This window comes from Nomia melanderi, chromosome 13, assembly GCF_051020985.1.
Source record: "Nomia melanderi isolate GNS246 chromosome 13, iyNomMela1, whole genome shotgun sequence".
Lineage (NCBI taxonomy): Eukaryota > Metazoa > Arthropoda > Insecta > Hymenoptera > Halictidae > Nomia > Nomia melanderi.
Genome location: NC_135011.1, coordinates 1501305 through 1527728, shown reverse-complemented (window position 1 = coordinate 1527728; position 26424 = coordinate 1501305). Strand labels below are relative to the sequence as shown.

Sequence of the window (26424 nt, the reverse complement as noted above, 5' to 3'; positions counted from 1 at the left end):
ATTTCTACGTTCTAATCTTAATCTATGAAAACGAATGAACGTAGAATAAAAAAGATATTTATTTCTTGATATATTACAATTAGAAGAAATGCGATTAAAATTGTCTAGCTATTAAAGGGTTATATTCCGAATAATGTACATTGCTTCATTATCACATCCGAAAAGTAGAGTTGACCTGTTTATGTCAATACTGTTTATTGGTTTGTGCATCGCGCTGCAGAGCGACGTTACATTTACTTTGCCGTTTGTCCCAATTGTATTCAACCAATGAGTGTTCGTAGGATCTGAAATATTGTATTGTACACACACAGTTTGAAATATTGAATTATACAGGTTTCAATAATTAACATTTACCCAAGCTTAATTTTGAATGCTGAGTGTTATTCCAATGCCACAATTCGCCACTATTCGAACAGGTAAATAAATTTTCAGGTCTGTCAGGGTGGAACAGTATTTCGCTGACAGCCTTAGCATGAGCATTGAGTTGAGATATTGGATACGTATTATGTCTCAAATCCCATACATTCAAGCTACCATCACCACCACCAGCAACAACAATATGCCTCTGTGTTGGATGATGCGCAATGCTTGTAGCTTCAGTCTACAATTTTTAATGCACCATGAATATACACAATTTATTGTACAAGAATTTCATATAAGTATTCATACTTTCGCCTGATCCGAGAGCATAAATGTTATTGCAGGAAAATCCTCGTCATTTCGTAAGTCCCATACTTTCATGTGTCCCCTCAAATTTCCTGTGAGAATCTCATTGTGTCTTAAGAAGTCCACACAATACAAAGAGCAACTATCAGCTTCGTCTAAAAGTGATTTCAATATTACTTCACAAAGCAGAATACCAAACAATAATATATTTATAGATTATTATATTTACTAATAGTTCTAACTGGCTCCTTTCGTGCAGCTGTTAGAAGATTGATCCTCCCGTCTTCCCCTACAGACACAACATCTAGCTCGAAACTGGACAATGCAGTGCAAGACGCGTAATCGGATGTTTTACTGCAAACACGTAATATATAATATACAAGGAAATGTACAACAACGCATGAATCTTCCAATAATGAATTATACTTGAATCTATGTATGAATTCCCAGGACATGCGTTCCTTGAATTGTGAATATGGGTTCTCATGGATCTGTAATAATCTGACAGTGCCGATGGATGTGGATACCACAAAAAAATCGCTCGAAATGAACTGTGAAAAGTGAGATCAGATGATAAATAAAAAGAAAGCGAATGATTAATGTTTTTCAATATACATATACACATATTAGCCACCTTAACTTCAGTCACGTCCCCAAGGATCGCGTAAGAGGAAACCACCGCAGGATAAGACTCGCCGACATCGTTCACTTGGAACGTCCAATGAGTCACTTTGTTCACCTGTACAGAATCAATGAATTTAAATACAAACAAAAAAGTACACCATTTAAAAATCCAAACGAGCACGAGGGATGATAGGTTAAGTGAACCGAAGATAACCTCACCGGATCGTCCCAACTGCCGGTTAAAAAATTGGAAGCTTCTTCGAAGTCCTCGTGTATCCACCGAATCTTAGCAACTTTCTCCGACACGAACGTCCCTTGAACATTCTCGCCCATCCTGTGTCATTGGCGACTGTTTAATTTGAAACGAGAAACGGCCGAAAGCCGGACGAACATCAACGAACGCACGCGTTTCCCGCGACGCTGTCAAAAAGACCGCCAAACGCCGTTGGCGCCACTTTCAAACGTCCACGTGTTCGCCGTCGCCTATTTTTATCATTTTTACCGAGAGTCCGGATCAAACGCTTCGAAATCTCTTTATTAATCCATTTTACATTGAATTCTTTAATATTCTTTAATATTCCTCGGACGTTGTATCTTTTGAACATCAATGTTATACCAAATTCCTTCCAATCATATATTTACAGAGAGATCCGTTCCACTGTTTTTAAGAATATAAAACAAATATTCGAATATTCTCATTTGTAGAACAGAGGCGAATTCCGCAGGGAAGTTAGAAGGGGTAGGGATTCAGCTACAGTCCATAAATCACAGAAGACGCGTAGGACAGTTACATGGTGACCAAGTCGTGAAATAGATAGGTGTGTAAAAAGTCTGCTTCAAAAGTTTCATTTGAAATCATTTAAAATCATAAAATTACTTCGTAGAATAGCTCATCCGATTCGTAACAGGGGAAACTTGTCGTTAAGAGAACTAATCACGATACCAATTACGGTGATAATTTGCGATACCGGATCACACTTCGCGATGGCACCGTCTGTTTTATTGTTCTTACATCTCAGTACGCTCTATTTAACTTGGTGTGTTGTAAGCGTCGCGAGTGCGCCGAAACTCAGTAAGTAAAAGAACAGCTGGGAGAGATTTGACCCTTTGCACTCGAAAGGTGACTCTCGCCACTTGATTCGATACAGCGAAACGAAGTTGAATACTTAGTATTTTAAATGAAACTTCGTATCGCAATGTGAAGTATTTTAATAAAATTTGTTAATTTATCTGTGAATTATCGTTAAATTAGTTTCAAACAATGTCGTCTTTATCTCGTCAGAAAATGTTGAATATTTAGTATTTTAAATGAAACTTTGTATCGCATAATAAAATAGCTTTGTCAATTTATCTGTGAATTATCGTTAAATTAGCTTCAAACAACGTCGTCTTTATCTCATCAGAAAATGTTCAAATATTTCTACCGAGAAACTTCCGAGTGCAAAGGGTTAAATGAAGAACAAATTTAAACGAGCGAATCAAAGAGAAGTGGATTTCAGCTTTCGCGAATGTGAACGTGACGACAGATGACGAGGGGGTCACGGAAACCGAACAGGCCACTTGCAGAATCGCAACGGAGGAATTGGTCGCAAGCGCGCGTGCCACCGTCACCAGAGTACTCACTGGAGCTTGCAGCGCAAGTGGGCAATTATTTTCCATTGAAACGCGTCCGAGAATTTCGTGCCGGTTATCACACGTTACGACAGAAAGGAAACGATCTTTTCAGAGGCCATCGACGAGAGGCTGCGCGGTCTGGAGAGAAACCTGACGCGAGAACTGGAAGAGATCAAGACGATTCTCTATAAGCTCTTGAACAAACGAGACTCGTTCAGGAGGACAGAGAACAATGATCTGAGAAGCTACGAGGATGATAAAACTGCTCGGTACCCGAGGCAAGCTGAGATAGATGCGTTCAACAACACGGTCCATCGAGATCTGAATGGTTCATTTCGCTTTACAAACTTTAATGCTACCGCGTTGACTAGGTCTTAATAATTTGCACTCTAGAGGTGAATCAGAAATATAGAGTTTAGAGTATTCAACTTATAATCGCTGTATAAAATATTTCAATAAAATATGTCCTAGAAAATATAGAATATAGAATGTATTATATTCTGTAGAAATAATAGGAATATAGAATATATTATATTCTATAGAAATAATAGAAATATAGAAATATAGAAATATAGAATATTCTACAGACATAATAGAAATATAGAAATATAGAAATATAGAAATAATAGAAATATAGAATACATTATATTCTACAGAAACAATAGAAATATAGAATATACTATATTCTACAGAAACAATAAAAATACAGAATACTTCCAGAAAATTTCCAAGCACAAAAGGTTAACCCCGCCAATTCGCCCAACAAACCCTATCGTTTTCCCGTCAATAATTCTCGGTACTACGCTCTGATCTTTTTACAGGATCCTCAAGCTTCTTCTTCTATTACTGGCGGATAAAGGACTTCGACAAGAAGCTGGATAGCTGGACGGTCGCTCGTTCGGAGCGCAGCGCGACCTTTTACGCGGCTCCGAATGAATACGGCATGTACATGAAAGCCACCCCTCGCTATTTCCCTGACGGCACTGTCTTCATGGCCGCCGGACTGACCCGGGGTCCTCACGACTCCCTCCTCGAATGGCCGTTCTCCTATAAAATTCGCCTGGAGGTAATGAAACGGCAGAAACGCTCGGCGAGGATCGTACGTCACGACGGGAACCGTTAGGTTTTAGATCACTCCGAGCAGAGGCTGCGGCAAGACCGAGGCTCCCGGATCTGGGATCCCGCGACGCTGTGCTTGGAATATTTTTGGGACCGTCCAAAATTAACCGGAGAACCGGACAACCCGGAGTGCGTCGGGCTGAGCGTGCCGCGGCAGGTTTTCCTCTCCAAGACGCCGTTCCCGGACGGCGCCTCTTCGAGGAACACCCGGTACCTTTGGAACGGCGGCGTCACTGTCAAGCTGACCGTCTACCTTTGAACCACCCGCAGCCACCGCTTCGTCGCAAATAACCAAACGATTAGTTTACAATAACAGCCACAGTAGCGTCACGCTTTTATTGAGTTTCAGAGGTACAAGCAACGCGTCTCTAAATCTCGGTTACCTAACTCGTTATCGTCTCGAGTCGACAAACTACGAACTTCTGAGACTGAACTGTAGCGAACAGATTAATGTATGATAATCTTACTAAATACTAATAATAATAATCCTTGGAATGGAACGGAGGATCAGTTGGTTTGTTTCCAGTGTGATTTAGATTGGCCCAAACGTTCGCATAAACATCCGCAATTTGTTCACAAAGAAATGAAGTCCGGAGGATCGAGGAATCGAAGTAAGGTATCTCTCGTGTTCGCACAAAATGGCAGCTGGTCTGCCATCGTCCACGCGTTCCGACGGTCGAGCTACTCTAGAGAAGCGATCGGAATGTCCATCCTCTTGTGCGGAGGCATTCTGGGGAGGTACGCTTGCGGGATGTCCGGCAGCTGGTACTCGTTCGTCTCGCGGTCCATCGTGTTCCTCATGTTCTGAGCGGCGGCCCTCAACAGTGCTCTGTACACGGACACCGGAAGTCGCACGCTGCCGGTCAGCTCGAGGTCCTGCGAAGCGGAGTCCTCCAGGAAGCTCCTCTTTCTGCCACAGCCTAAAAAAAAACAACAATTTAATTCATTCATTGATTCAACTGTAGCAATTCGATTTGAAGGTCACCGATGACCACGGCATTCGTGAAAATTTCGATTGCCAGTTCTAGCGTTAACCCTTTCACGGCGCACGTGTACCATTCTTCGCTACTTTTCGCAACAGTGCGACTGACCATACTTTGCCACTTTTCGCGACGGCGCAAGTGAACCATACTTCGCGACCAATATATTTATAGCTTTATTTCGAGTTCGCTATTGAAATAAAATAATAATGCAAAAAAACCAATAAGCACCAAGTGACTGCCGTATATACACGACGCCCGTCGCGAAAGGGTTAAGAGACGATCGATCGAGATTCCGAATGGATTTACCAGTGAACGCGTTGCAGAAGGGTCTCTTCATCTTCACTGTCTGGTCTGTGGTCAATGCGTCGAAGATCTGTTGCTGGATCTGGAAAAGAAGATTGTCGCTTGAGAATTTCAATTCGCATTCAACCTCTTCGAGAACCGGAAGAACCTCTGCGACTGGAGAATCTATCGTCTTGCCTCGGATCTTTTAATTTAGTTTTACACTCTTTTAACCCTTTGCACTCCAAAGGTGCCTCTCAGTCACTCGATTGCATCAAAATTGTAAAATTTCGTATTTAACATCAAGTCTCGAGTAATCTATCGACACGTGAAACGTGGGAATAAAATACCATTGTTCCCCTTATTTTGTGAATAGATTCCTTAAGTTAGTTTAAGAGCAAAGTACACAAAATGGAAAAAATACGATATTCAATCATTCGACTGAATTGGATTATTATCATTGTGCGTTCATCAAACCGAATATCGCCGCAATGAGTAGCATTATTCGTAATATAGAAATGTTTGCGAATAATCGTCGTTTAATCGAGTGAACTATAGTAATTCGAGTTGCTTGGCATTCAACATGTTAAAACAATGTCATTTCTATCTCATAAAAATAAACTGAATATTTCTAGTGACAAATTTTTCGAGTGCAAAGGGTCAAGAGTAAAAAATCCTTCGAACCTCGAGGAATATAATTCAATAAAAATCCGAAAATAAGACGTTCCAATTGCTCGGTGGTTCCCCGTGTCCTCGAAGGGGTTGCTTCGAATTAGAGCAATCATCGTCACCTTATTCTGCGACTGCTCGGCATCCGCGAGGATCGTCAGAGCCAGGACGCAGGCAACGCAGACGGCGATCGCCTGTGTATCAGTAGAAAAGGTTGATAACGAGAGTCCGATGTGCGAGCGGGGTATTAATTAACAAATTGTCCTCGTTACTCCGTAAATGTTAAACGACGCGGGATACGGATATCCCGATAATTACCGGGCCACGCGTAATTTCTAATAAGCACCCGTGTTACGTAAGTGTCGTACGCGGAGCTTTCAAACATGTTAACCGTTTGTAATCTGCTTACGACTTTAATCAGGTTTGTACTGCGGTTAATTAATGTCCAACTATACTGCCGGTCGATCGTTCCTCCGAGCGACGTGCTCATCAACCGAGCAAATAATTACTTTTAATGGGAATCACGGACAACTCGTGAGCAACGAGGGAAGCGGATCAAGAAGACGTTAACTCTTATATCAGTACTTTTATTAGAAATTCGAATATTTTCTAAACTTCCTCCTACGATCCACAAGACAATATTTATTACCAAAGCTTTGAATTACAAAACACATGCTAACGTCGCGTTAGAATCCTTCGATAATTACAAAAATCAACCAGGATTTCGAGAACTATTTAATCAAAGGAGCACGGAGAATAATTCGAAGAATCCTTTCGCGAAGGAAATGTCCGCTTAAATTCAGTTTCAAGCTTCGCCTCGATTAAGGTCGCAGATTCGATACGAGCAACGGAAAAAGGGAAATCGGGAACAAGAGATACTCACTTTCATGTCGAACGTCCGACGAAGTCGACACCGACGACGAGAAGATTCGAAGCACTCGATCGAACTGTTCTCCAAGGTCTCGAACTTCGGGCAAGTCCTCCGGCAAGGGGTTGTTGGTCGTGCGAGCAGCCTGGTCCGCGTATGAGGGATGAAATCGCGCGTCGCCTCTTCAAATACAATCCCCCTCCTTCCGTCATCGTCCCAGGGCGTAAATACATGCGCCTGAGGAACGCATGACCGTTCATAATGGTCCCCATAACTGTACACTTTCAGTTCTTTAGCGGGAGATACGCGCACAACCTCGTGCGTCTCCCCGCGATTTGCATACCGCTGTAACCGCATGGGAATGATGCGTTTTCCCTTTGCCAAAGGGTAGAGTCGTTACTTTCTCGGATAAACGACGAACAGTGAGAGACACTGGAGGAAGTTACAACGAGTTGTTCGATGATTTCATTCTGAGACTCGAGTAACATCCATTTTCTACGAGTTCGTCTTTCGTTTCGCTGGACATTTTCCTGACGATTCCAAGTGAATTCGATTAACACTTTAACCGCCATGTCGTCCGAATTCAGCATTTTCTCCGTCAACTGAAAAATGAATTTTCTCGGTGACGTAACGAACTGAATTGAATTAGATGTATTGAATATGTAAAGAACAGAAGGGCAATCGTTACGATACTATATTCTATAGAAACAATAGAAATACAGAATATACTATATTCTACAGAAACAATAGAAATACAGAATATACTATATTCTATAGAAACAATAGCAATATATAGGCGTAACATACGCTTAGAATTTTCCTATTTCTCAAATGAATTATTAACGACAAAGTGGTCGTCACCAAGCTCGTGTAGTATCTTACTATCGAAAATTCGTAAGAAATACAAAATCCGCCATTCCACTTCAGGTGGAAATTTCATCTGAAGATAATACATTGATAATAGCAAAATAGTTTCCTTCGATCCGTGGGTAATGAACAACATTGATTCTCGGATTCTCCGCAGGATCAATTAACGTTCCATTTTCCAGAAAAACGTCGGACGATCGCTCGGCGATCTAAGTGGCACGTGAAACCCCTCGATGGTTTCCAACCGCCCGCTGCGTTACCGCGTTCCCGGTGGCTGGATTCCGGGGGAATATGCAAACACCGAAAAACAGAAGGTTGAGTCGTCGAATCGAGGATCGAACCGACGGAGAAAAGCTGGCGGAAAGGCTGACCGACGACAAGGGATTCTGTGTAAATGAAACGAAAGCGGCCGGGGCTAAGTACTTACAACGTTCGCGCATCAGAACCCGCTGAGTTACTATAAGGTCGTTCAACCCTTGGCCAACCGACCCTACCCTCGATTCTTGTTCATTTAAATTTTCACTCTTTCCACTCGTTATTAACACACTATCGGCGGGAAGGGTATTAATACCTTTTATGTTACCTCATACCCTCAAAGATTCTATAGAGAAATTAAAAAGTCGATTTTAGTTAGTTCTAGTGTTAATTGATTACCTTGTTTAAGTCGATATTTTAATCAGATTTCAATTCAATGTTAATTCTTGTGTAGAAACTGAGAATAGATTTCGAATGGGCTGTTTCAGTAATTCCTCGGAGAAGCGTCTTCAATTTTGGGATAAATCTGAAAGGAATCTAAGTGAATTAATTGAAACCTCGATAGATGCACCCTCGGAGATTCTATAGAGAAATTAGAAAAAGTCGATTTTAGTTAGTTCTAGTGTTGAATTGATTACCTTGTTTAAGTCGATATTTTAATCAGATTTCAATTCAATCTTGATTCTTGCGTAGAAACTGAGAATAGATTTCGAATGGCCTCTTGTCTTCATTTTTGGGATAAATCTGAAAGAGGAATCAAAGATAGATCAGAATGATCTATCCGGTGTTAAGGCACGCTTACTTCGGTGTGCTATAATTATAATAAATGTAATTCAATTTTTCCGTGCTCCGTATACCGACAGATTTTATTCGCCTCCTCGGAGTCGTTCGAGCGGCTTTCTATAGGGTAAAAGATATACGGCCAATTTTAAGTTAATCGACTTAATATTGTAAATCACGGCCGGGTCCATACCTTATGAATAAGACATGCGTCGAGAGCGGTATTACCGTTGATATATAGTTCGCCCCGCGTATAAAACGAACGAACGTTACCATAAAAAGTACTATTTCTCTCTTCGATAGAAACCCCCACGCGTGGATGATTTTATAAAAGTGTAACAATTATGAGGGAATATTTAAAGGAGATAATTTTTAGTGATCATCACTTTACACGTGCCTGAGTGAGGAGGAATGAATATACTCTATGTTGTTGGTAAAATACTGTAGAATAAAATTCAAATTTTTCAATAATATTGTAAAGTATAATGTGCAAAATAAATTTAAAAAGTTGTAGAATGAAAATTAAGTGGATATCAAGTGCCTGGATAGCTCAGTCGGTAGAGCATTAGACTTTTAATCTAAGGGTCCAGGGTTCGAGTCCCTGTTCGGGCGTTATTTTTTTATAGATAAAATTCGTCACGGATAAAATCGTTCGGCGTGGAAAATAACAGATAATAAAAACAAGCGATTACATAATTACATCACCCGTTTATTCAAAATAGCAGAATCACGATAAGATAAAAAGGCAAATGGAACGTTCTAAGGCGGTTCGTGAGTCCAGTGATTAGGTAGAGAGTTCGCATAGTATGTAAAAATTCGTTTTAATATCTATTTGGCTTCGTTTGATGTTACATACTTATTCTATTTTTACACGATTGCGTCTAATTACTTGAGCACCCCTTGTAGCACGCTTAAAGTAGTCTTATTTAGTTAAGACGGAAATCTTGATAGTATATGTAAGCGTTAAGTACATCAAGTATTCCGTTTCCATTTTGTAAATCAATGTATAAATAGATAAAACACAAGTACAGAGTAGATTCAGTCTGTATAACACAACGTTGTGATATGTATAAAAATATATAATAAAGAAAAATGAGTAATCGATGATTGATGAACATGAGAATGCATGATCGCTTTAGAAAAGGCTTGAGAACAACCCTCTGGTCACATATAAGTAAACTAGATTTGAGTCAACAATTACATATCATAAATATTCCCAACATTCACGTTAGTGTTACTGAAACACTTTAAAGCTGCTCTTTAACACTACCATCGGGCATCCCAAAGAATACCTTCTTCGCCATTTTTATGAAGAGACCTGTTTCAACGACTCCAGGCATCATTGAAATAGCTATATTAATCTCGTTCCAGTTGGTTAAATCTTCTGGAAAATGCCAGTCCAGGATGAAATTGCCATTGTCCGTTACAACTGGACCCTGCTCATAAGGAAAGAATATAATTTAAGTGATTCTGATTGATCCTAAAACTAGAGTACTATGGAAACATCTTACAGCTTTTGCTAAAGCCATTCTCATTTGTGCATGTCCACCATAATTATCTTCGATTCGTCTTTGAATGGCAGTGTATGCCATAGGAACTACTTCGATTGGAATGCCTTTTTTATACTGTTCCCCAAGCTTCTGAGAATTCTTCCTAAAAAAGATTAAACCGAGATAATAAAAATAAGTGAAAGTGATAATTAAAGCTTTTACTAACGTGTAATCAGCTACTATAACAAGCTGATCAGTACAGGATGCAACAATCTTCTCTTGAAGTAAACATCCTCCTCCACCTTTTATGAGATTCATATCGCAGTCAACTTCATCTGCTCCATCAATTGCACAATCCAACTGTTAACAAAGTTTAAACAGCTTAGTATACATAGATTTTACATATAACAAAACACCAAAATTGTTCATTACCTTTGTATAGGTTTCTAAATCACCCAATGTGAGGCAATTATTTAGTATGAGTTGGCGAGCCTGAAACGAGGTTGGAACACAAATAACATTAAGATTTTCTTCTTTAACACGTTCAGCTGAAAAATACAATAATTGTTTACAAATGCGTTACTAATTTACAAGGGGCTTACATAATCAATCACATCATATATACATTAATAAATACTAGTATTTTTACGATAAAATGCACTTACTACATCTACCGTAGAAAATAGTTACAACTCTGTATCTCGTGACGAGATCAAAGATCATGCTTTAAAATTATGCAAAAGTGACGAGAACTGCATAGCAGTGCATACAACGAATTTACTGTAAACAATCATACTTAGGTGTGAGATAAAGTATCATTACCCAGTCTGTGGATAGCGTATATCACGGTAGACCCACTACCAATTCCAATGACGCTGTTATCCTAAAAAAAGATCATACGGAAAATTCAAAGCACAGGACGCCGGTGGATAACCTCTTTGAATCTCGAGGTGCAACCGAAGACACGCTTACCTTTACGTATTCGTCAACCGCTCTGTAGGCTGCGATTTTCTTGGCATTCTCCAAAGGACCCATTTTAAATAAATAACTTGAAACAGTACTAAATGCTTTCGCTAATACACCGAGTCGCACACTGGCAATTCTAGTGCGCACCATGTGTACACGCTACGCCATTGAATCGTGCCATTATTTTCAAACTCATTGTTCGAGATACACGAATCAGAGGCAGCCACCGAAGCGCCAAAATTCGAATTCAAATAAATCCGTTGGAACGATCGTCGAGAATACTTGGAAATAAACGCAAAGGTGTTCGAAGAAAATACTGTCGATTGCAATGCATCAGTATAGTGCAAAAGTAAACGCAATCAACGAGGCTTAATCGAATTTCCATTATATTCAGCATCAGAGGCAAATAACACAAAATACAACCAAACACAATTTACATTTCAATAATTATTATGTATAAGATTTCACTTTAATTCTCTATCAGTACTTTAATAGTAATATTCGTCTCAACACTTCCCGTTTCAACGTGTCACACGCAGTACTCTCTCTCTCTCTCACACTCTAGCGTTCGTTCATCAGGCTCGTACAATTATTATTCTCCGTTATCGGTTAATTCTTAAAAATCAGGTAAAAATTCGCAAACCGTCGTCGCGTGGGTGAAATTTCTTCACGTGTTTCACGTGTCCGAGCAGGCTAGGGGAAAAAATCGTTAGCAAAATCCACGTTGACGATACACAATGCTGTTCCTGAGCGGCGACCAACAACACGTCCACTTTGTACAACGAACGGCGAAACCTTCGCCGTCATCGACGAGCGCAACACCGAATTAAGGTAATCTCGTGGGTGCAGAATAATCGTGTAAAGTCCGGCTGGATATTTCGTCGGATCGCGCTTGGATTTATATTCGGAAATATCCGCCGCCGGTTTGCCCTACGGAAGTTCCCGCGCAAATTGACCGTTACGCGGTTCGAACGTCTCGCGTCGAAGCTTGCACACGCGCGAAGCCGGTTAAATCTTCCCCCCGTCGACGCTATTATTTTGTCCCTCTTTCGTTTGAAATTTAAGCTTGACAACGCTTAATACAACCGTGTCGAGGAAACTCGACGACAACTGCTGATCGCAGTGTCGCGAATGTGAATGATTCCCGTGTGCGGAGTCGCATCGTTAACCTTACAATTCAATCACGGCCGTTCACGTCGAAGACTCTCTCGGCCGATCAAATTCTCGAAGCGAAAACTTTGAAAACAGGAAAAGGAAACATGCTCTTTTCAAACTCACCCTCTCTCGTTCAGCAAGCACTTGCAGGAATCGACGCAGTCTCTCTCTCTTTCTCTCTTGCATACGCACACACACATACACAAGCACGCATTATTTCGCTGTTTGTCTGCAAACTAAAAATGACTTTCTGGGAGCTTTCGTCAATTTTTGATTCTACCCTCGTGTCCCGTACACCAGCCGCGGTTCAATTGCAACGACAATGAAAAAAAGGGAAACTGTCTAGATGTAGAGGGCCGCAGAAGCCGCTACGTAGTTCGTTTAACCCACTCTTCTTTACCTAGCGCTGATACATTCATCTATATGCGTTTTGGCTAGCTTCTACGAATTTTTTTTCTCTATCGTGCTCCCCATGCACCACTCGCGTATTCCCTTCGACTAGGCTCCATTTTTTTGTCCCGAGTAAATTCCGTCACTTCCGTGGACAATTAACGATTTCGCGATCGTCTCCGATTCTCGTCCCGATCGCGATTTTCCCCTTCGAAAATACAATACGTTATCCGAGACGTTTGAATCACTCGAAAGAAACCGTATGCCAGTCCACGCTATCGATTGTAAACGAGATACATCGTTCCGACTAACGAGTTCTCGAACGGAAGCGACGACGTTAGTCAAAGTTCGTTCGTCGAGTTAACCAGTGCGTTCTTGCTTCTCCTTTTTTTTAAATTTTTCTGTGACAGGTTTAATTATTATATCCACAGAGTCTTCCGAGTTTCTCGCGCGTCGACGCTGAAATATTCGTTCGACTATCGAACGTGTATCGCGCGACGCTGTTCGAGAAAGAGAAATCTCTGACGTGAGGAAGGCAACAGCGACAATCGTCGGTCGTGCGTATCACGTGTATGCATATTTTTATATCACAGTACAAAAATACTGTGGGAAAATATAGTGTGACAAGTATTCTTAATAGAAAAGAAAAGGAAGTTTCCTTTCTCACGTTTACAATGCCATGTTTTTTTCTCTCCTTTTTCCCGCCTTTTTCTCTCGGTTGATCTTGCAACCCCTCTCTTCTCGCCGGACAGCTTCTTAACCAGTTAACTGTGGAATTCAGTTGGAAAAATCTCTCGTTCGAATAAAATCGAAAAATGCACGATTTCATGGTACAGAATACTTGAAGTGGGAAAAATATAATATTAAATCATTCGATTGAATTGCATTCTTATTCTTGCAGGTTCATCCAGCTGAATGTCACCACATTAGTTGGCATTATTTATAATATAGAAGTATTTTCAAATAATCATGGTTTAATTGAGTGAACTATAGTAATTCGATTTGGTTGGGGTCACCGGTGACCCCCATGGCATTTAACGTGTTAATGAAAAATCGACGTGTTGTCAAACACAGTTAACTGGTTAAAGTAGAGCGAATGCGAGCTCGATCGTTAATGATAATTAATAAACCTGATAACCGGATCATTTCTCGACGACGAACACTCGTGGAAGTTATACGAGAATCTTCGCGGAAATTTCTAAGGAAAAATCGAGAACCGATAGGAAGGTACACAGAGTTAAATACGAGCGACGAGTTCACTTCCGGTTAACAGGTCACATGGTACACCGGCATTTAAACGTCAACGACGCGTCCCCTTTCGTTCGAAATATTTGACAAACTCTCGCGGTCTCGGGCGTCTATCTAGCTACAAGCCCTAAATTTATCATTAAACACTAATGAATCGATTATAACGATAAGAAAATTGTTATCGCGACAAGAGCGTAATATACGAGAAATCATCGAATTTCAAAATGTTCCTTCTTACCCCCCCCCCTTCCCCTTTGCAATTCTTTTACGTCTCCCTTTTCGTTAATTAATTCTAATTAACGCTTCAGTTTGCCTCGATACGCGTGCACGCTTGCTAATGACCACTGGAACGCGAGTTCGTGTAAATTTGCATTTCCAACGATTTCGAAAATAACCCTTCGCGGACGAAGATTCAGCAGATTCGACCGAATTATATATCGGGTGCTTAAATAATACAGAAAAAGCGAAAATTATTATAACCCTTTGCACTCGAAAGTTTCTCAATGGAAATATTCAACGTTTTCTGACGAGATATAGATCATATTGTTTGAAACTGATTCAACGATAATTCATAGATAAATTAAGCAACAGGTGTTTCATTTAAATATTTCACGTAGCACTGCAAACTTCAATTTGAAATATTAAATATTCAACTTCATAGGTTTTCTATCGAATCATATGGTGACCGAGAGTCACCTCTTGAGTGCAAAGGGTTAACGTTCGTCCGCAAGGGGTTGACACACGTTGAATGCCGATCTCATTGAGCGGAATACCGAAAACAGGAAAAACATAATATTAAATCGATTGAATTGCATTACATAATCATCGTTTAATCGAGTAATGAACCGTAGTAATGGACCCCGCAGCATTCAACGTGTTAACACTAGAACTACCCCACAGTGAAATTATTCCTCCGAGATCTTTTCACAGTAATTACAATGTAGAATATCATAGAAATTAAATATCGACTTATACTGTAGTCCGCACGTTAATCAACTTATTTAACTCTAATCATTTTCAACCCTTCGCACTCGAAAGTTTCTCACTTTCACGATTTTCCCAAATGAATTTATCCAGAATTCACACGCGAATCAACCCTTTGCGGACGAACATCAATATTTCCGATGAAATAAATAAATGGCAAACGAATGATTTAATTACCCGAACAGCAAGAGATCAATATGCAATGGTCATTTTTATTATTCAAGCGATCGATATATAATTTAGCTTCATCTGCTGAAGGTTATCTCAAAGAATCTTCGTCCGCAAAGGGTTAAGAAGCGAATTATCGGCGCACGAAGGTCAACGATAAATACCGAAGTTCACAATTTCGAGTGCGAAGGGTTAACTTCGATAATTCTAATACTCAGTCCTCGGACTGCGATCGAGAACATCCAGGAATCTTCCAGAAACTCTCCCCGAGCCACAAACTCGCGGTCCTCAGCGATCATAGATCATCGATCCGTGAATCCAGGCGGAATTTCGATCGTTCGAGAAAGAAGATCGTCGCGTCGCTTCGACGAGCGGTACACCCTTTTATTCGACGAACAGCGGATAAAAAATATGTAGATAAAAGTCTCGCCAGTCTCTGGATATCCCGTTTCCGGTTTACGCACGTGCACACTTGTTACGCGTATCCGAACGTGTGTGTCTTCGTACACATACAAATATATATAATATATATTACTAATATATATAATATAATATTATATACATATGTATTATATAATATATTATATAATATATATAAATATATATTCATCTATATACGCATATGTTCGTACGTGTGTATGCATGTGTATGCTTGTCTTCTTCTGTATACACGTGTACATGTTTGTGTGTGTATATATATATATTATTTGTTTATATTAATGCGATAGGCAACGATAAGTAAAATACAGTTTGAAGATCGGAGATCGTAGTTTCGATTCTGTCGAACACTGGACTCTCTTCGTCGAATAGAAAAGGGGTTGCGGGGACAAAGGGGCGGGAGAAAAATCTCGAATTCCTGAACAATGTCCGGTTCCCCGTCCCGTCGCGAATAAAACGCCATCCTCTCACCGACCCGTCGCGGGAATTCGTTGTCAACGTTCGCTACGTTCGACGGAAGTCTACTGTTTCGCAATTTCTTCTGCGAAGTCGTTCCCTTTATCACGAACGGCGAAATTTCATTCTTAACACACTGCGTACCGGCTAATTTTCAGGAAACCGAATTGTGATGGCAATTTTCACAGAGGTCAACTTATATCGCTATACATAGAAAAACTCAGATATATTGTTATGTAATATATTTTAAATTAATCAATTGGAATTAAGTTTTATATTTCTTCAATGCCGTGGTAATCAACGAAGTTGCACAGCTAAGTGTCTATATAAAAACGAGATTTCTTACCGGTACGCAATGTGTTTGATAATAACTCGCCTTCGATTCTTCCGCGTTCAGACCAAGACGAATCGGATCGAAAATGTATTCCATCGAATCTCACTCTTCGTTATCCGCGAAAGGAAGATTCGAGTGTTTGTTCGCCGAAACCGATCTGATTCGCATCGATCCACTTGCAGTTTCACGCTAGAACTACCGAATGCTTCTTATCGCGATCCGGAGGATACAGCCGGTTTTCTGACAGATCGAAGATGAATCGAAGCTTCAATTGCATTTTCGATTCGGAACCGATCGGATCGGGTAGTTCTAGCGTCGATCTTCGAAATGTCGAATCTTCGAAAGAGGAGAAGAAAGGGCGGGAACACACGAGGTCACGATACTCCGAGGCACCCTTTCTTACGAGTAAATGTACATGTGTATGTATACGTTCTCTTTATATATAATGTAAAAAGCCGTTTTCGTTTCGAAGGTCACGCCCGAGGTTTCGCGATCGACCGACGGGCGGCGAGGTGAAAGAAAAGGATTTTCCAGGTGGTAGCAACGCTTCAGCGCTTCGAGGCAGCCACTTCCGTGTTCTTTCCAGCGACAGCGGCTGGAGATCGATCGTGATCGGACTTCCGATGCGGTGCGATGATCGAAACGGAATAAAAGCTTCCGATAGCCGGAAGATACACATTTCGCTTCTCAACGAGACAGAAAGACGACGCTTCGAGGACGAACGTGGGATTTCCTCGAACAACCGTAGAAGTTAACACGTTGAGCGCCATGTCAGTCACTGGTGACGCTTCTGAATGACTAAAAAACAATCGTAACGTACAAGACCGATGTGAAATAGAATGTTTAACACTTCGACTACCACGTCACCCGAATTCGACATTATTTTTTACAGAAAGGTGGACATTAATTTCTTTCATGACGCATCGAACGAATTTTGTTGGATATATGAGATACAAGAAAGATAGTGAAGCAGTTATTAAGAATCTTGATTTCTCAGTTTCTGGTTAATGGAGGAAACTGTTTCGAGTACATAGGAGTTTTGACGAATGTTTACGTGGCAGTCGAAGTGTTAATGAGGCAACTAAGTTGATAGTGTAACGCAAACGTTGCAACGCCAGACAGTTCATAATTATTCCTACTTTTCTCTGCTAAAAGACAAACTATGGGAAAACGCTTAAGATTTTCGTGGCGCTTAACGTGTTGATTAACCCGTTCGAGATCGTGCATCCATCTGCCTCGAGTTCTCTGATCGACAATCAAATATCCAGAATTCTTCGAGATTTATTTGCTTAGACAATGTGAAAGCAATTCGCGGCGTTCGATTTCTCACCCTCCATACACGTTCTCTCTTCGGAATACTCGACACGATCCGAACGCGGGGGTTTCCCTCGGGAAATTCGTCTCGAATGGATCGAAAGCAACGATAATAACTACAGAACCGTTCGGGACTGCCGGAAGTGACGTGGAAACAAGGGGGATAAAGCCGAGCGAGCGCTCGGGGTTCATAGAACAGAAAAGAATGAAGAAGACGCACGTGCGCTAATCGTCGACTTTATATGAAGAAGTTGATTTCGATACAATAGCGAATCGGAGCTGCTGTCGATGTACTTGTCGTGTTCGTTTCTCTGATCGGTTGGGTGGAGGAGTTCATTGGTTAATCGAATGTGATTGATTGTTGTGTTACACGCGCGGAGTCTTGCTTCGTTCTGTTCCGCGTGGAGGAACACCTTCTCTCTCTCTCTCCCTCTCTTTCTCTTCTCTTCTCGTTCTCCCTTCTTTCTCGTTCCGATTCTCTATTCGCGTCTCGCTTCGACCCGATTCCCGCGATCCAATTACCGATTGTCTGACTCCCTCGTCGAACGTACCGCGCGCGAACGATCAACCCGTTAACTTGTTCACCGCTTCATCCCTTCTCCTCGTTCCCATCGTTCGTTGCGGCTTCTTTCTTGAAATTCGATTTTTATTTTCGCTACCGTTTGTCTTTTTCTCTTTTCTTTTAATTCGTCTTTGGATCGCGTTCCGCTTTCCCACGCATTCGAACAGCAACCCGGTCAACAAGTTAAGACTCGACGCGCCTCCGAAAGGTTCCCCGGCGATTCGTGTTAAGGCAGTTAGCATGCGTTTTCTTTCTTTCATTTTTTTTGTGTGAGCGTGTATATGTGTTTCGACCTTTCATTCGTTTAAACGGTTCCTTTTCTTGCTCTCTTTTGCGTCGTTTCTTTCGCTCGTGCGATCCTGTGGCGCTCTCCTCGATTTTTCTGTTTTTCTTTTTTTTTGGCTTTACCGTTAATTGATAATCGTTAATTCACGGGGCCGCGAATTTTAATACGGGGTGTCACAGTTGTAAAAGGGGGACCAGACGAGATTCAACGAAAGATCCGGGAACGTGAGAGAGAGAGAGAGAGAGAGAGAGAGAGAGAGAGAGAAAATAGAGAGAAAGATAGATAGAATGAAACGAAACGTCTCGTTTTTCAACAATCACCTTTGGTTATTCGTTAACGTTAATATAATTATAAATTCGATTTCGAATTTCGAACGTTCGAGAAAGCCGGAACACGCGAGAGCATTAAAGACAATTAAAAAATAATTAATAATTAATAATAATAATAATTAATAATAATATTAATAATATTAATAATAATAATAATAATAATAATAATGAAAAGTCACACGCTACATACTTTATATAATTTTTTATCAGTTTATATGTATATGTATAAGTGTGTATATATATATATATATGTATAACTTTTTACTTTGTTGTTTTTTTTTTCATCATCCACGTCTGGCAGATACACCCACAAAAAGAGAAAAAAAAAGTAGAATTAAAGCAACATAAGATGAGAAATTAATACAAAGAAAAAATTAATTACAAAACGAAATGTACACAAACGGATTAACGAGGGGGGGGGTGAGGGGTGGGGCGGAGAGAAATCTATGCGGAGAAATTAAAAAGAAAGGCGGAGAGGGATGGGGAGGGTTACGAGAGAGGAGAGGAGGGGTGGCCTGCTGAGAAATTTCTTTAATGAGGCGGTGTGTACGGCGGTGGAGGGCAGGGGAGGATGAAGATGATTTTGAAACACAGCTGATTTTCCTCGTTTACACGCGAGCCGGTTCGATCGCGGTTCTACTTTCAGTAGAATCATCGGGAATCCCGCGCGATGCATTCCTGTGCGTTGCACGCACGTCTCGGATGCACACTTTCTTTCTCTTTTTCTCGTGTCCATTCAAATTCTCGAGGCTGTTCTTCTTCTTCTTCTTCTTCTTGTTTTTCTTCTTACTCTTGTTCTTCTTCTTCTTCATCGTCCCCGTTGAAACACGCGTTATTCGACGAATCAACGACTCGCCCGGAAAAAGAAATTCAGGTGAAGCCTCCTTTCAAACACCGAGAGAGAGAAACAAAAAAGAAAACGAAACAAAACACACGTATAAATATATAGTTTTAATCTCGCTACGTACCGTGAAATGGAGCGATTAGATTACGGTGCCCGCTCGAGGCGAAAGGAACTCGAATTGAACGCAGAGAAAAAAAAAGAAAGGAAAAGAACGGAGACGATGCAACCGCGAATCGGTAGGTGGACCTTGAGGACGCGCGAGAACGCATTTTCTTTTCTTTTTTTCTTTTTCTCTTTTAGATAAGCATACCCGAAGCGCGAAATTAAAGCTCAGTCTAATCCCTCCATTTTCTAACAGCGATATCGCTAGAGCAGCCGCAACATGCCAAGGGATGGCCCGCTGACCTGGTACCGCACGCTTCGCGAACCGATTCCGTTCGGTTCGATCGGCCTAACTCTCGTTGCTTCTTTCGACAACTGCGAATACTTACGAACGTACAGGGTTTACAATCAAGTTCAGTGAATTAAAGTATGGTTCATGGGTTAAAAGTCGTAACAAAGTTCAAGGAAGTGTCTGTTCCATGCGACAGTTTCTACGTTCGCGTAAACACTCGCAGCCTATTTCAACAACGAAGCGCCTGTGATCGTTAACTCGGGCGATCCGTTAAGAAGCGTTGTCCCTGGTGCTGCGTGGAGACAGTGTCTATCGTTGAATCCGCGAATAATAAAAGTCTTTCTTCATGGTCGACCACTGCCGTGATACTCTCGGTCCCACGATTGAGATTCTTTAACCTGTTAACCGTGATTAGTTGCCTCGGTAAATGATCGTTCGGTTTCGTTTAAAATCGGTTAAACAGCTCGACTCGCGAACGGACCAACCCAGGCGACGAATAGATTCCTAATTTTGTCTAAAACGTTGTTCGCATCTTAAAAAAAAAGAAAGAAAAAGGAAAACAAAATGAGAGTACAGTTAGCTACTAAAGCTTTAAGAAAAGAAAAAAATTAAAAAAAAAAAAACGGAAGAAAAAGAATAAACGATAATCAATGGAAAAAAAGGTAATTCGTTTCACCAGCACTCTCGAATCCGGTGTTGTAAAAGCGTGGTGCATAGAACGGGCACGGTGCGTTTTTCTAAGGGCCTCGGGTTATTATGTCTGTGTTCACAGGTCTCCCGATGTTCGAACAAGAAATGCACGTTTCTGAGTATTCTGTTGCCTCGATCGAATGTCTGACTCTGTGTCCCAGCGTTGGCTGCTGCGCAGTCCACCAGTGAACCATGAAACATTTTAATTATTCATTCGTTCCTCAACTGCCTCGCTGTGCTTTTTGTGTTCCTCTTTCCTTTCTTTCTCTTTTTCTGTTGTTGTTGTTGTTGTTGTTGTTGTTGTTGTTGTTGTTGTTGTTGTTGTTGTTGTTGTTGATGTTGTTGTTTTCTCTGTCAGTTTCTGTCCTTTGATCAATGTGTGTCATAAGAACACGGATGCAACGTAATTTCGAATATGGAAGAACGTGGCAAGACTCGCTGAGGAGCGTGCACTGAGGATTGTGTAATGACTGCAAGAAGTAAGTTATGTACATTATTTGCATGTGTCGGCGAATCAGCCCTTGCCCTTGTTCCATGTCACAATAACGACAAAAAAGATGGCGAGATTAGAGTGTTCGGAAATTGATAAAGAGAGACAGGGGGAGGGGGTTGTGTGGAGGAGGAGGAGAAGGAGGAGGAGGGCATTCGAATAATTATTAATATATAATATTATAATAATAACAATAATGATGAGGTGTTCTAAACAGTGCTAGGACTAGTGCTAGAGGGTCCTGTGAGGAGTCAGGGTGGGTGGGTACGGGCTAAGGAGGGGTTAGTGTGGGGGCGGAGGTTCCGTAGACTGGTTTCTGCCATCTACAGCCCTAACCGGCTTCCTACGTGAAGAACCTGTTACTCCAACTGGACCGACTCCACCTCTAAGGTACGCTGGTGTCGGGGTCGCTATCGGTTCTCTGATAGTTCTACTAACTGGTGGTGGCAATGGTTGTTGCAGTACCTGTATACAACGATCGAATATCATCAAACATTATCGAATCACTTCAACGTTGAGTAATGTTGTTTCCAGAAAAGAATCGATAGAGTTAGATTATTTTAAAACATTGTTTTAAAACAAGATACGTCTCCTTTGAATACCGTTAACTCTTCTACAGCATCTCTTTGATGTACCCAATCAGTAATATATTTTTAATATCTATAGAGGTGTATTTTTAATATTTTTAATAAAGGTGTATTCACGTAGGAGATAAGCGAACAACATTACTCATGCGACGAGTGGGAAATTGAAATTGTTGGTAAATACTTACCAGTGGCTGAGGTAATACACTATGCATTAGTGTTTGAACCCTAGGTGTAGTTTGTGATGCGAGGTTATTCGAGTTTGGGGGCGGCAATCCTTGAGTCTGTACACCTGTTCCCGCGCCGTCAGCAGCAGCAGCTTGAACAGTAGTATGTGATTGTTGCGTGGACGACGTTTGCGTTACGTTTTTACTCGTCGCTTGATCCCTTTTCGCCTCCTGAGCTGAACTTAATTTCTTAGTAGAAACCGTTGAAGCGTTGGCGTTCGGTGTTTCGGGACTGGTCGTGGCAGTAGTCGTGCTCGACACTGGCGTTTGCGCTGCTGACTGCTGCTGTATCAACTCCGGCAATGTTTGGGACAGAGTGCTGACGATTAACTCGCGCGTGAACAGTCCCCTATTCGTGTTCTCGCGTTCAATGTTCTGCAGTTGTGAGTCGGATAGAGTACTCGTGATGCATCTGCGAAAATAAAAATTCCAACGTATTGTCATGATTAAGCACCGACGATCGGGAGACATAACGAGCAAATATATGCTTGTTGTCCCGCGGAGGTTGAGAATAGCTATATGCACGTTTTATCCTCGGTACATCTTAAAATATAGCTTTTGGCAGCTACTACAATGATCGTGACATGCACTTTTACTGCTTTCAGACAAAGAACTCGCATATATATACACAACAGAAATATATATACACGCGGAAAGAAAAAAGTAAACGCTTAGTTTCTTATTTCAGGGGAACGTTATATAAGGGAATACTATACACTGTTTAATTGAAATTTACATACCTTGGTAATAGAAACATAAAGTTCTGTAAATTGGTAGACAATACGCCGGACGGGTTGGCCACATTGGTTGCATTATTATTACTACTCGTACTATTTGCTACCACGCTGGTCATAGCAGTAGAATGACCTCCACTAGTACCTCCTCCACCACTTACAGAACCAATAGCCTGAGTCTGCCTCCTAGGTAACCGCTCCAATTGTTGCCTAGCAGCCTAGAATCACATTTGTATTATACCATATATTCTCGTTTGAAAAAGATCTTCGTTTCAAGTATCTTTAAATACGCACTCTAAATTGTTGGCGCTCCATTTGTAGCTGCATTTGCAAGTGTTGTAATTGCGACGGTGTTGATGAACTCTGACCAGTCCCTCCACCACTTCTACGAACACCGGATAATTGAGAGAGTAATTCTGTAATCGGATCTATACCATCTCGACTACTCGGACTCAATCCCCCGGACGAACTGAAATGCATGGACCTGTAGGTCCAATGACACACCAATGAACATTATCTAGATGAGATGACGATGAACAACTGTTCTTGAAGTCTTATTTCGCGACCTTTCGCCGAAATATTCGGCGATAATATATGCGATGGTTTAATAATGGGTGCCTAATGAACTGATACATTATATTTGACGGTGCAAATGAGAAAACGGATACGCAACTGCATGCATTCAAAGATAAAACTTCAAATTACATATACAACGCATCGATGGATTTATGTTACTCAACGTATATGTTAGAATGACTTAATAATTATTCCTCTTATTAAACCTTCAAGTCAAATGTGTAAGTTTGAACATATTTTCTATACGATATATATTGTAATATTTACTGTGCGCATTGGCTGATACACATACCTGCGAGGTCGTGACCCACCAAGAACTCTAGATTGATGTAGCTGTACCCGTCTACCACTATATCTACTTGAAGTTGGTTCATCTAGAAAAGAGATCAGGTCCCGTGGTCCACTACGATGCTCCAAACTCAAATGTCCCGCGAAATCATCAGTCACGATATTAGGATCTGCTCCCGGGGTGGATATACATAGAGGACAAACCTGCGATGGAATTATACATTTGAGTGCTGTTTCCGTGATAGAATTGTTATGTACACCATGGTTACGCAATGACTTGTTACGCTTACAACTTCAAAGGAAGCATCTTGGTGCTCTGCAGTAACGTGTTCTTGCAAGGTGGCCTCGGTGTAACCCATCCTTGTACAATAGGGACAAGTTAAAGATTGTGGTTGCTCTATACTCACTCCTTCTCCACCATAGTATAATTCTGGTAACGAATTACAGTGTTAATTTATGTACTAACAGAATGAGTTGATCGCAGAGCAACAGATTTATTCTCTTACCGAAGTCAGATCTAGTAAGTATACATTGCATGGGATGGTCAGCGAGGTGACGTGTACTGCTGGCACCTCCTTCGTAACAGCTGGCACATAAGTCATAGTCGAAGCACACAAGGCACTTGTACCTGCGACCCCGAAAATGACCCTTTAAGCAGGAGTCACAACTTACCCCTGGAATAAACATAATAATTTTTTAGTACGTAGTACATTATTGGAACTTAACAGACATGAAACTGGACTTATTATTTTACTGAATCCTGTAATGTATGTGTAAACAAAAACACTGCTGCATCTACAAAACTTATATATACATATATATATACATATATATCTTATGATCATATGTGTGCAGTAACCTTGAACCAAATCTATAAAAAGTAACTTGCTTCAGTCTACTTTTAAATCTGAATGCAAGTGCATACAATTCTTAAAACAAAGATTGTTCCATATTTTTATACAGATATATATATATATATATATATATATATATATGTATGTATATATATGTATATATAGGTATGTATATATATATAGATATATATATATATACACATATATATGTATGTATATATATATACTTATATATAATTATCTGAATAATTAATATTAATTGATCTTTGTTCATTATAATGTAAATATTGTGCTTATATATACAACATTAGTGTGTATGTGATTAGCTTTTTAAATCAATATCAATCATCTATTGTATATAAAATTACTAATAATAAGATGATACAGATATAACTGTAGCTTGTACAAGTAACTTATAATTCTCAATCAAACAGAGAATAATATAATTTCCTTGTAATCGTTGTGTAAACATCAAGATGTTGCTGTTGATACAGCCATCGATAATGTTCTTAAATTTCAATGGAATATTGGCAATTTTAATTATGTAACATATAGACATACAATGCAATAGAAAAAATAATGTGTGTTAATTCTCTTTCTATAAATATCCCATATCCGACTCTACAATGATAATGTTTAGACACCGAAAGCCAAGCGTGTCGCATTGTTTAATATTAAAATTATACGCTTTCAAGGGGAATAAACAATCGTTCCATTGTTCCAAAAATACAAGTGTAAAGTCGAAGGAAAATAAATGAAACGGCAGAGTTAAGGTTGAGAAGCAACAGGAATATGTTTCAATATGTTTTACAAGTCTAACATTATGAGAAAGGGAAGGGGACTGAAGAAGAAAACTAATTCCAAAGGAGTCAGCTGGTAGAGCATTCTGACAGCCGGCCAAAACGAATTTTTCGGCGGAGCTTTTTATTCTGCAAGGACGAAGCGTCGGGGCGGGATGACATCGCAAAAAATTCAACGAAATCATCGATGAGAATATTACAAATCCACAGAAATTGGAGTAATTTTTTATAAGTGCTGCCATCTGGCCTCTGACATTAGACCCTTTTGATACAGGGCTCGCGAGAGAAATGTCTCTTGCGAAAAATCTCATGTGTTGCAGATCTCGTAACCTCGACGACGATTCCGCACGAATTATCCATGCACAATCTCGAATCCCCCGCGATCCAATAATCTCGCCCATCGGCAGAAAAGAAATTTAGCAAACGGGGAATTCGAGGCTGACTTGCAGGCCAGGGGACAGTGCACACGTACGTACGTACCTTCATGTCGATTCATTTTCCGTTTAAAATCTCATATACGTCGATAGCGCGAGGTCTCGCGATCGAACGGTTCACGAGATACGATTGCCTGCTTGCCACTGCGTTCACTCTTCACACGTTTCGCTTAGCGCAGCGGACACGATGGGAAAAACATGAATCGTCGAACAAAAAATTTCTCGTTAGAATTTCCAGCGTAAACCTAACCCAACTAGGCTACCGTGACGTCACACTAGACCTACGCTCCCGGAGAACGTTGCGGGCAGGGTCTCTCCGTCGTTGCGACGTTGCCGTTGTTCATAACAAACGCACGCGGGAAATTCAAATGTTATTCGATGCGATCGTTCGTTGGCAACGTTCTATTGAAAATTTTAGACTAATCTTTTATTTATTCACACATGTAAGTCTTATGCTTCGCGTGTATCTCGAAATATTCCGTGCGAAATATATATTTTCTTCGGTAAAGATTTTATAAACCAGATGGATCGTACCACTCGTAAAATTGAAATGCACCAGCATCCCCTTTCGAGAACTAACGGCTAATAATTGAATAGCTTTCAGTCGAGATTAATCGATAACCGTTTACACTGATATTTCGAAATTTTTGCTTTCGAATATG

The 26424-nt window shown here is 40.6% G+C and overlaps 5 protein-coding genes and 1 non-coding gene across 13 annotated transcripts; 2 read left to right on the top strand and 4 right to left on the bottom strand.

The window, feature by feature from the left end:
• Window positions 1-41: 41 nt before the first annotated feature.
• On the bottom strand, window positions 42-1728 carry LOC143175203 (nucleoporin Nup43-like). Its single transcript, XM_076373124.1, has 7 exons — window positions 1510-1728; window positions 1301-1405; window positions 1093-1217; window positions 896-1020; window positions 670-821; window positions 355-601; window positions 42-284 (listed from the first exon to the last, which is right to left on the bottom strand). The coding sequence occupies exons 1-7, from the start codon at window positions 1621-1623 to the stop codon at window positions 112-114; spliced, it is 1041 nt and encodes a 346-aa protein (XP_076229239.1). The 5' UTR covers window positions 1624-1728; the 3' UTR covers window positions 42-111.
• A 77-nt stretch (window positions 1729-1805) lies between these two features.
• LOC116433492 (uncharacterized) lies at window positions 1806-4407 on the top strand. Of its 2 annotated transcripts, none has more exons than XM_031991632.2 (6): window positions 1806-2108; window positions 2180-2362; window positions 2790-2930; window positions 3017-3232; window positions 3726-3970; window positions 4028-4407. In XM_031991632.2, exons 2-6 carry the CDS (start codon window positions 2275-2277, stop codon window positions 4280-4282), a joined length of 945 nt encoding a protein of 314 aa, XP_031847492.1. In that variant the 5' UTR covers window positions 1806-2108; window positions 2180-2274; the 3' UTR covers window positions 4283-4407. The 2 variants fall into 2 exon arrangements, with proteins under 2 accessions (XP_031847492.1, XP_031847490.1); XM_031991630.2 differs by having other exon boundaries at window positions 2175-2362.
• LOC116433494 (uncharacterized) lies at window positions 4327-8684 on the bottom strand. Of its 5 annotated transcripts, none has more exons than XM_076373127.1 (7): window positions 8586-8684; window positions 7633-8473; window positions 7169-7427; window positions 6841-7062; window positions 6080-6151; window positions 5313-5391; window positions 4327-4943 (listed from the first exon to the last, which is right to left on the bottom strand). In XM_076373127.1, the coding sequence occupies exons 4-7, from the start codon at window positions 6844-6846 to the stop codon at window positions 4705-4707; spliced, it is 396 nt and encodes a 131-aa protein (XP_076229242.1). In that variant the 5' UTR covers window positions 6847-7062; window positions 7169-7427; window positions 7633-8473; window positions 8586-8684; the 3' UTR covers window positions 4327-4704. The 5 variants fall into 5 exon arrangements, with proteins under 5 accessions (XP_076229242.1, XP_031847496.1, XP_076229240.1 ...); XM_031991636.2 differs by having other exon boundaries at window positions 6841-7427; window positions 7633-7966; window positions 8120-8473; XM_076373125.1 differs by having other exon boundaries at window positions 6841-7427.
• A 582-nt stretch (window positions 8685-9266) lies between these two features.
• TRNAK-UUU (transfer RNA lysine (anticodon UUU)) lies at window positions 9267-9339 on the top strand. Its single transcript has one exon. It is a non-coding gene; the product is annotated as a tRNA-Lys (tRNA).
• Window positions 9340-9529: 190 nt separating this feature from the next.
• Window positions 9530-11379, bottom strand: Rpi (Ribose-5-phosphate isomerase). 2 transcript variants are annotated; one of them, XM_031991633.2, is made up of 6 exons: window positions 11190-11379; window positions 11040-11100; window positions 10650-10765; window positions 10444-10577; window positions 10239-10380; window positions 9530-10163 (listed from the first exon to the last, which is right to left on the bottom strand). In XM_031991633.2, exons 1-6 carry the CDS (start codon window positions 11331-11333, stop codon window positions 9975-9977), a joined length of 786 nt encoding a protein of 261 aa, XP_031847493.1. In that variant the 5' UTR covers window positions 11334-11379; the 3' UTR covers window positions 9530-9974. The 2 variants fall into 2 exon arrangements, with proteins under 2 accessions (XP_031847493.1, XP_031847494.1); XM_031991634.2 differs by lacking the exons at window positions 11040-11100; window positions 11190-11379 and adding an exon at window positions 10883-11030.
• A 6512-nt stretch (window positions 11380-17891) lies between these two features.
• Window positions 17892-26079, bottom strand: LOC116433387 (E3 ubiquitin-protein ligase KCMF1). Of its 2 annotated transcripts, none has more exons than XM_031991427.2 (8): window positions 25809-26079; window positions 24181-24348; window positions 23965-24104; window positions 23679-23878; window positions 23105-23195; window positions 22817-23028; window positions 22038-22488; window positions 17892-21730 (listed from the first exon to the last, which is right to left on the bottom strand). In XM_031991427.2, exons 1-8 carry the CDS (start codon window positions 25822-25824, stop codon window positions 21548-21550), a joined length of 1461 nt encoding a protein of 486 aa, XP_031847287.1. In that variant the 5' UTR covers window positions 25825-26079; the 3' UTR covers window positions 17892-21547. The 2 variants fall into 2 exon arrangements, with proteins under 2 accessions (XP_031847287.1, XP_031847286.1); XM_031991426.2 differs by having other exon boundaries at window positions 23105-23294; window positions 25809-26078.
• Between the last annotated feature and the right edge of the window lie 345 nt (window positions 26080-26424).

Bases quoted from the DNA above. Each gene is read 5' to 3' on its own strand.
- Rpi (XM_031991633.2), bottom strand. From the start codon at position 11,333: ATGGTGCGCACTAGAATTGCCAGTGTGCGACTCGGTGTATTAGCGAAA. The intron at 10,578-10,649 runs GTAATGAACAAT...CTTTGTTAACAG, and splicing joins ATTTAGAAACCTATACAAAG to TTGGATTGTGCAATTGATGG. The intron at 10,164-10,238 runs GTAAGATGTTTC...CCTTATGAGCAG, and splicing joins GAATGGCTTTAGCAAAAGCT to GGTCCAGTTGTAACGGACAA.
- LOC116433492 (XM_031991632.2), top strand. From the start codon at position 2,275: ATGGCACCGTCTGTTTTATTGTTCTTACATCTCAGTACGCTCTATTTA. The intron at 2,931-3,016 runs GTGGGCAATTAT...CGATCTTTTCAG, and splicing joins CACTGGAGCTTGCAGCGCAA to AGGCCATCGACGAGAGGCTG. The intron at 3,971-4,027 runs GTAATGAAACGG...GGGAACCGTTAG, and splicing joins CCTATAAAATTCGCCTGGAG to GTTTTAGATCACTCCGAGCA.
- LOC116433387 (XM_031991426.2), bottom strand. The intron at 23,295-23,678 runs GTATGTGTATCA...TTGGACCTACAG, and splicing joins GGTGGGTCACGACCTCGCAG to GTCCATGCATTTCAGTTCGT. The intron at 22,489-22,816 runs GTATGTAAATTT...TTATTTTCGCAG, and splicing joins TTTATGTTTCTATTACCAAG to ATGCATCACGAGTACTCTAT.
- LOC116433494 (XM_076373125.1), bottom strand. From the start codon at position 7,182: ATGCGGTTACAGCGGTATGCAAATCGCGGGGAGACGCACGAGGTTGTG. The intron at 6,152-6,840 runs GTGAGTATCTCT...ACTGATACACAG, and splicing joins GTCGGACGTTCGACATGAAA to GCGATCGCCGTCTGCGTTGC. The intron at 5,392-6,079 runs GTGACGATGATT...CTTCTTTTCCAG, and splicing joins CCGAGCAGTCGCAGAATAAG to ATCCAGCAACAGATCTTCGA.
- LOC143175203 (XM_076373124.1), bottom strand. From the start codon at position 1,623: ATGGGCGAGAATGTTCAAGGGACGTTCGTGTCGGAGAAAGTTGCTAAG. The intron at 1,218-1,300 runs GTGGCTAATATG...CACTTTTCACAG, and splicing joins GGGACGTGACTGAAGTTAAG to TTCATTTCGAGCGATTTTTT. The intron at 285-354 runs GTAAATGTTAAT...ACAATATTTCAG, and splicing joins GCATTCAAAATTAAGCTTGG to ATCCTACGAACACTCATTGG.